General features: G+C 38.5%; 1 protein-coding gene and 1 pseudogene across 2 annotated transcripts in view; both read left to right on the top strand.

Moving 5' to 3' along the window:
• The first annotated feature begins 392 nt into the window (after positions 1–392).
• The window catches only part of EHHADH (enoyl-CoA, hydratase/3-hydroxyacyl CoA dehydrogenase), a 72,403-nt gene continuing 64,172 nt past the window's right edge, over positions 393–8,623 (top strand). Inside the window, exons 1-2 of one of the 2 annotated variants that reach the window (XM_011981870.1) lie at positions 393–663; positions 5,447–5,550. Coding sequence is in view for 1 of the 2 variants with exons in the window: in XM_011981869.1 (XP_011837259.1) it covers positions 468–541; positions 5,447–5,550 (178 nt within the window). In the remaining variant the exon portion in view is untranslated. The remainder of the gene's footprint in view (positions 664–5,446; positions 5,551–8,623) is intronic. The other variant, XM_011981869.1, reaches the window with a different exon arrangement.
• On the top strand, positions 7,498–8,596 carry LOC105541034 (annotated as a pseudogene).

Below are 8,623 nucleotides of genomic sequence, written 5' to 3'. Positions count from 1 at the left end.
TGAACAATGTGTATTTTATGTGTTCCAGATGTGTATCAATATCACATAACTGTCAGGGCCCCAGGTATCTGTCCCTGTTCAGAAAGATCATGAAGATGAATACCGCGATGCGGACAGCTTGCCCGACTCAGCGAACTCAGAACTTGTCCTCAGTAGCCAGCCCCTATGGGCCAAGGGGTTGCAAACTTCCACTTGCTGGCAATTACACCTGTTTCCATCATTCTCCTTGCTGTACCTTGTGGTGGGAGCAGCTTGGGAGTCAATAAAGAGAAAGCGACAAGCGTCTGGAGAGCGCGGGGTGGGGTCTCTGGAGAGGAGGGCTGGGTGGGAAGAGGCGCGGCGGGAGGCGGCGCCCCGGCTCGCATTGGCCCAGTCGGCGTCCCTCCTCTAGGGGCGGCCGGGCGCGCCCGGAGAAGTGGCTTTGCCTGGGGGCGAGAGGCAGAGGTGCACTCGGTGATAGAAGAAACATGGCCGAGTATACGCGGCTGCACAACGCCTTGGCGCTGATCCGCCTCCGAAACCCGCCGGTCAACGCGATCAGGTAACGTGCTCGGTCGCCTCCAGCCCGGGGACCGTGCGGGCCTTACCCGCCCTCCGGCTCCGGAGGCTTTGACTCTCCCCCGCTGGTTTAAACCGAGAAGGACACTCAGAGTTGAGCAACTGGTACATGCCAGGAGCCTTTTTTTTTTCTTTTTCTTTTTCTTTCTTTCTTTCTTTCTTTCTTTTTTTTTTTTTAACCTAGATTAGCTTGGTTAATCTTCGCAGAGAACTCTCGTCCCCGTTTTGCTGATAAAGAAACTGAGGCCGAGACAGATCAGCACTCAGGGAGTTGGCCTCGACGTGTTCCTTCATGCAGAGTCCTCCTGCTTACTTGCAACTTTGGCTTTGCAGGTCGACTTTCTAATCCAAAGGTCTTAACTTAGTTCGATGTTGAACTTTGATCCAACCTCACTCCCCAACTTTGAGTCCAGGCTGCCCTTACAATGTTTGGCTAAAGGCTTTAGGAATAGGGCAGTAAAATGGTTTAAGATTTAAAAATAATAATAAAAGTCCCACTAATGCCAGCGCAGTGATTAAAGCAGAATTGTGCGCTGGTCCAGAAACGCAAAATTATTTCTCCTGATTTGTTTGAACCTCAGGACTTTGGTGCTTCCGAGGAAGACTCACATCAGACTAAGCCTATGTAATAGCATTTTATGAAAAACTGCACCTTGTCTTCTTTTTCTCACTGGGAAGTATTTGCCTTGTGTGGTGCACTTAAAACATTGAAAAGTGAGATCAGTGTTGCTTTTTTGAAAAGTAATGAAGTTATTCGGTTTGGTCATTCTACATCTCTTTAAAAAAGTAGTTATACATCAGCCTTGAAAAAGAATTACCTATCCACAGGGAATAAGATTAGTGGAAATCATAATTTACCAAGAATATATAAAGCATAGAGAGAAAGGTCTTTAGTCAAAATTCTTATCACATACTGCTGAAGCAAAGAGACTGAAATGAGAAGACCTGCTAATTTTAATACAATTTAAAAATCCTACTGTCATCAGATTTGATTTATCATTAGTATTAATATTAATTCAATGTGAATTATTACATTTAATAATGCAAAAAAAATGCAGGACTAAAATCACATAAGGATGACATGTCTACTAACTTGCCATTCCCAGAATAAAAAGCAAAATATCTGTTATGTTGGTTTTGACAAAGAAAAATGTAAGTAATTTGATTACTTGTCCATTTTGGACTGGTCTATATACTGATTAGAATTGCTAGATATTAGGACCTTAGGGGGAAAAGTTCCATACTCTAATACCCATGACTAGGAATGTTTTCTGACAACTGTTCTTTTTTTTTTTTAGTTTGTTTGTTTGTTTTGGATGGAGTCTTGCTCTGTCACCAGGCTGGAATGCAGTGGCGTGATCTCGGCTCACTGCAACCTCTGCCTCCCAGGTTCAAGTGATTCCCCTGCCTCAGCCTACTGAGTAGCTGGGCCTACAGGTGTGCACCACCAGACCCAGCTAATTTTTTGTATTTTAGTAGAGACAGGGTTTCACCATGTTGGCCAGGATGGTCTCAATCTCCTGACCTCGTGATCCACCCACCTCGGCCTCCCAAAGTGCTGGGATTACAGGCGTGAGCCACGTGCCCAGCCTCTGACAACTGTTTTAAATGTTTCTGGAATTTAACCTGCTCTCCCTGCCCACCCATGCAACTGCCTGTGCCACCCCCAGCCCCTTTGCAGGAGAAATGTTAGGGCCTACCTCATAAAGTTGTGAAGTTTAAATCAGCTGGAAATTATAAAGTGGCATTTAATAGATGTTAGTTATCATTCCTATTAGTCAGAAGACCTATTCAAGCCCCTGACAACAGGCCCTGCTACTCAGGACCCACTTCAGTTTCATCAGGAAGATATTCTCCACTTGGGAATAAGTACTTCTCTGCCCTTTTTCGTCTGTCTTCTGAACTTTTTTTAGGTAGAAATGTACATCCTAGGAGTTCCTCAAGTTTAACAGAGTCCTCAATTTTTTTATTACACTTTTCTTTCTTTCCTCCCTTTCTTCCTTTTCCCCTTCCTATTTCTAATTTTATATGGGAAGTTGTATCTTCCTAGCTGATTGAGAGATTCTTACTTGAGTGTAACACACACACGTACACACACACATATATGTAAATTTTTTCCCCAAAACAAATAGTTTAAATCCTTCATTGCTAGTTTAGCAGCCATGTTTGCTTCCATTCAGATAAACACCAGCCCCCTTTATAAGCGTAGGACAGGCCTGATTAATAGGCCTGTCTCCCAGAACAATGGCTTTCACACTATTGCTTTACTGTAATCCACAGACTAAGAAAGCTCACGTTTTTTACATAGCAATTCAAGATACACTTACATACAAACACGTAACTGAAAACAGTTTTCTAAAACAAAACCTATCCTTACTTGGTGTATTGTTTGATATAGTCTATTTTCTCTTCTTTTCCTTTGAAAAAATCCTGGTCACAAGCCACAAACTTGATTGGATGACGTTTGGTTAAAAAAAAAAAAACTGTCTGAAAAAAAAAGAAAGACCTCCTATAGTTAAAGAAGCTGAAGAGTTTTGGTCAGTAGTCATGAAATGCTGTCTCTACTCCAGATTCTATTTCCTTATGCCTGACAGTATTAACAGGAAAAATAATTTCGTAACCTCTGCGGCCTTTACATTGCTGTGACTCTCTCTGTCAGCCTGAATCTAGTAAAGTGTGTATCTGTTATAGCTATTTTCATTTTTTTCCTGTTTTTGATATTTGCAAAATTATGAGCATAAATAAAAAAGGAAGATTGGTTGAAATAGGAAAAGCTGGTTTCTTCTCCTCAGTGGCACTGATTGAGTTAATTTTGGCTAGTTTTGTAGGCATTGTTTATTCAGAAGGAAATGTGTGCCTTTTGGATTTTTTTATTATATAATGGTTCTGAATTTGCTTTTCGTGATCAGATTTGGCTTCTAATTAACCAGCTGAAGGCAAGAGGTTTTGTCTGATTTCATCTAGGTTAAGAGGTGAAAAGTAATTAGGTGAAAGGGAACCATTATATACAAGGGCAAGTATCCTTTTTATTGCTTGGGTTTTTAGCTCATAGTTATTGGTCTTAACAATATGGCCTTTACAGAAGTTTGTTGTTGTTTGTTTTGTTTTAAAATTTATTTTTAACCCTGTATACTAAAGAACAGAGATTTTACCCAGAATACTTGGAATTCCAAGGCAAAACTGATTGGAATCTGGTTCTGTGATTTTTCTTTTAAGCAGTTCCTCACCACTTGCCCTAGATTCTCTTCGGTTGCTTGGTACTTATTAATCCCCTTCTTCTTCACAAATTTTCTCTCTTGGTCTTTGTGACTTTGAGCTCACTTGCTGAATCACGCTGCTGAGCTTCTCCCACTTCTTAAATGAAGATATATCCAGAGGATCTGCCCTCAGCTCTCTTTTCCATTGGTAGACTCATTCAGTCTTGGTTTCAGCTATCTCTTTTGTGGATTACTTCCTCATATACTAAAACTTGGCAAAATCTGCTACATGCCCTATCTTCCACGATCTTGCCTTTATCTCTTATCTAAGATTATGCTTGGCTGTCACTGACAGAATACTCAAGATAATAGTAAATTAGACAATAAAAAGCTAATTTCTCTCGCGGCAGTGTCCTGGAATGATACAGCTGCTCCACAATCAACAAGGGCCTCAATTATTTATTCTGTCTATCTCTTGCTCTACCATCCTCAATACATAGCTTCTGTCTCCTGATCCAAGCTGGCTGCTCCTGATCTAACCATCATTGGTGCCAGGAGTAGGGAGGAAAGAAAAAGGGAAAAGCATACCCAAATCTTTCAGAATTCTTCCCAAAAGTTGCACATACCAAATATGCTTCCATCCCATTGGCTAGAACTTAGTTCCTTGTGCGGACCTTACTGTAAAGCAGGCTGGAAAATGTAGTCTTTATTTTGGGCAACCGTATTTTTGTATTAGTCCATTTTCACATTGCTATAAAGACATACCCAAGATTGGGTAATTTATAAAGGAGGGAGGTTTAATTGACTGCCAGTTCCACATGGCTGGGGAAGCCTGGGGAAACTTACAATCATGGCGGAAGGCAAAGGAGAAGCAAGTACCTTCTTCACAAGGTGGCAGGAGAGAGGCGTGAATGCAGGGGAGACTGCCACTTATAAACCACTAGATCTCCTGAGAATTCCCTCACAGAACAACAGCATGGGGCAAACCATTGGTATGATCCAGTCACCTCCCGCCAGATCTTTCCCTGATATGTGAGGATTGCAATTCAAAATGAAGTTTTGGTGGGGATTAAGAGCCAAAACCATATCACATATATTCAAGTAAAAACCAGGTGTTTTAATACTATGAAGAAGACGGAGAGGAATGGATATTTGAGGTAACTCACAGCCCCTGCCACAGCTCCTAGACTGTTTCTCATTTAATTTTCTTATATTTTACCAATATGAAAAATTGAAAGTCATTTCACCCTTCTCGACTTCAACATCACTTTTTCTTTGTACCTTTGTTACAGCACTCATCTTAGTGCACCTTACATGATAAATTATGTACAAGTATTGGATAACTCCTTGTACAGTATATAGAAGACATGTAATAATATTTTTAAATTGGTTGGTGCCAATTTTAAGTGGTCAAAGTGAAAGCACAGGGCAGGAAAATTACAGTTTTAAAAAGTGGATTAATTTAATCTGTTCAGTGCTTAATTAATCATAGGCACATATATTATTTGTAGAACAAATATAATAGTCATAGTAGACACATATATTATTTGTTGGAAGCTTTATTGAGAAGTATCTAGAGTTCTTATCCATTATGTGTGTGTTTAATTTTTCATTGTTAGGAAAGGAAAACACTCTGAATGGTAGGAATTTAATTCTGACTAATTTACTTAGTGTATTTTGTTTTCTTTTAGTACGGCTGTACTCCGTGATGTAAAAGAAGGACTACAGAAAGCTGTAATAGACCATACAATAAAAGCCATTGTGATTTGTGGAGCAGAGGGCAAATTTTCTGCAGGTAACTTAAGTCTAACCCTTTCCCAGTATCTCTGGAATCCAACCACAGACTGAGACCAATACTACATTAGCTGTGCTTGTGAGTAATAACTTAGTGTAGGTAATGGAAATGACAGACTTGAGTGAGAATGAGTAACATTGTGGAGAAGGGGACTGGAATTACAAGAGAGACCCAGAGAAGACTTTGGGCTTAGTCTCTTTTATAGTGGATTGGGGTTTTAGAGTATATTTAGTTCCAGACTTGATGGCTGTTATACACTTACTGATATATACCTGCTTTGCATGTATCTCCACCACATATGGGCTTGGGCAAATCTCTTTAACCTCCTGAACCTCAATTTCTCTATCTATAAAGTAGGAACAATAATATCTATTTTAAGGGGTTTTTGTGACATTAAATGAGATAACATATCTGAAAGCCTCTACTACAGTACCTATACACAGAAGATGGTCAATAAATGTTACTGTTTAATTCACACAGAGTCTTATAATAGAATTCATTTTTCTTCTGATAGTCACCCATCTCAGTGACAATGGCACTGTTTTATTGGGTTATTGTGTGAAGATGCAAAATTATTGACAAAATATGGCAAAAGTATTTTGAAATGGTGATTTATTCAATGGTATATATGGCATCTTTTCCTTAATGAATACATTATACCCTTTAACAAAAGTCACATGGATATGGGGGCCTATTCAACCTTACTGTAGCCAGAGAAATTTAATGTGTGTTAATGGTAGCCTGAAAAGACACAGATGTTAGAATCATGGCAATAAATAAATATAAAAATGTAAATCATTATAATATTACCATTTATCTTGCCTGTTATGTGCTAGTACCATGTAGCTTATTTATTAATAATAATAAAAGTAATAGTATTTTTAAATACATTCTATTTTAATTCTCAGTTAGTCCTACAATCCTCATTTATAGGTAAGAAGAGATTTTGAGCCTGGAAGAGATTAATATAATGTCCCAAACCTTAACCAGTTATTAAATAGCTTACTCACTGTTTGGAAACTTAAGGTTTGGCACCCAAAATGATGACAATGATGCAGGGAAAGAGTGATCAGAATGATAAAGAACTTGATATTTCTTTGTAAGAAAGAAGGTAGATGAGAGAATGCAATTAGAGTTCGGAGGCAGAAAAAATTATTCTTCTAAAAAAGTATTAGGGATTATGAAACTTGGCTTAATGCGTGTACATAGAACAATGCACCCCAAAATGGGAGAATATAGATTCTTCTGAAATACATCTGGAACATTTACAAAAATTGACTAGATACTGAATTATAAAATCTTATCTAAATAAATTTCATTAAGAATGTATTATCTGACAACAATACAGTTAAGCTACAAATCAATAACAAAATATAACTAGTAATTCTCATATGTTTGGAAGTTAATTTCCAATATCCTCTGAGTAAAAACAGAAATAATGGAATTTAGAAAAAATTGGGAACTGAATGGCAATGAAAACATAATATAAAACTTGAGGGATGCAGCTCAAATAAAACTTATCAGGAAATTTATAGCTTTAAAAATATATATTAGAAAAGAAAAAAGGCTGAAATGTAATGAGTTAAGTATTTATATAAAGGAACTGACTAACAGTAAAATATACCCTAATCAAGTAGAAGAAAGGAAATAATAAAGAGGAGAAATTAATGAAATAGAAAACATTTGAATCAAGAGGAACAACAATGTCAGTTTTTTGAGACTAATACAATTCACAAACTCTGGAGAGATTGAAGGAGAAGATAAGGCACAAACAATGCATATGAAGAATGATGAAAGGGATATCATTGCAGATACTATAGCCTTTAAGAAAGATAATGGCCCTTTGTCTGATGCAAGAGCCTAGTGCAGTGGTGGGAGAGGTATTGGCAGGAGCAGTGCTGCTGCGGGGCCTGGGGGTGACCTGTCTGACTTCTCGTCCATGCTGAGCCCACTGGAGCCGCATCCATGTCTGGGGACAAGATGATTTTTGATCCTACTATGAGCAAGAAGAAAAGATGAAGAAGAAGCCTTTTATGTCAGATGAGGAAGGGGATACCCAAACAGAGGAAATGCAGCCTTCAGAAACAAAAGTCTGGAGCCAGAGCCAACTGAGGACAAAAATTTGGAAGCTGATGATGAGGACAGTAGGAAAAAAGATGCTTCTGATGATCTAGATGACTAGAACTTCTTTAATCAAAAGAAAAAAGAAAAAAACAAAAAAGATATTTGATACTGATGATGCTGAAGAAGATGTAAAGGATCTTAAGATTGAAAGTGATGTTCAAGGACCAGCTGAACCAGAGCATGACCTTGACATTATGCTTGGCAAGAAAAAGAAGAATGTCAAGTACCCAGATGAGGATGAAATGCTAGAAAAAGATGAAGCTCTAGAAGATGAATACAGCAAAAAAGATGATGGTATCTCATTCAGTAATCAGACAGGCCCTGCTTGGGTAGGCTTAGAAGGAGACTACATGTAAGAGGAGCTGGTGAATCATGTGTTCAACATCATAAGGGAAAAGAATTCAGATACGGTTGCTGGGAAGAAAAAGAAATTCATTATGAAACCTCCGCAGGTCATCCGAGTAGGAACCAAGAAAACAACTTTTGTCAACTTTACAGATATCTGTAAACTATTACATCATCAGCACACTTGCATTTTTGTTGGCTGAATTGGGTACAAGTGGTTCTATAGGTGGTAATAACCAACTTGTAAAGGAAGATTCCAACAGAAACATACAGAAAATGTCTTATGAAGATTTATCAAGGAATGTGTTGTTTGTCACACATGCAGATCACTGGACACAATCCTGCAGAAGGACATGCAACTCTTATTTCCTACAGTGTGAAACTTGTCATTCTAGATGTTCTGTTGCCAGTATCAAAACTGGCTTTCAGACTGTCATGAGCAAGCGAGCACAGCTCCGTGCCAAAGCTAACTAATTTGCTAATCACTGATTTTTCAAAGCATGTTGTAGAGATGTGGCTAGACTGGTTTGCCATCCGAGTGGATATACCATTGTATTAAAAACAAGATTAAAAAGCTGCCAAGTTCTTTTTTTTTTTTTTTTTT

Source organism: Mandrillus leucophaeus, unplaced genomic scaffold (genome assembly GCF_000951045.1).
Source record: "Mandrillus leucophaeus isolate KB7577 unplaced genomic scaffold, Mleu.le_1.0 Scaffold231, whole genome shotgun sequence".
In the NCBI taxonomy this organism is placed as follows: Eukaryota; Metazoa; Chordata; class Mammalia; order Primates; family Cercopithecidae; genus Mandrillus; species Mandrillus leucophaeus.
This window is presented reverse-complemented; position numbering and strand designations above follow the sequence as displayed.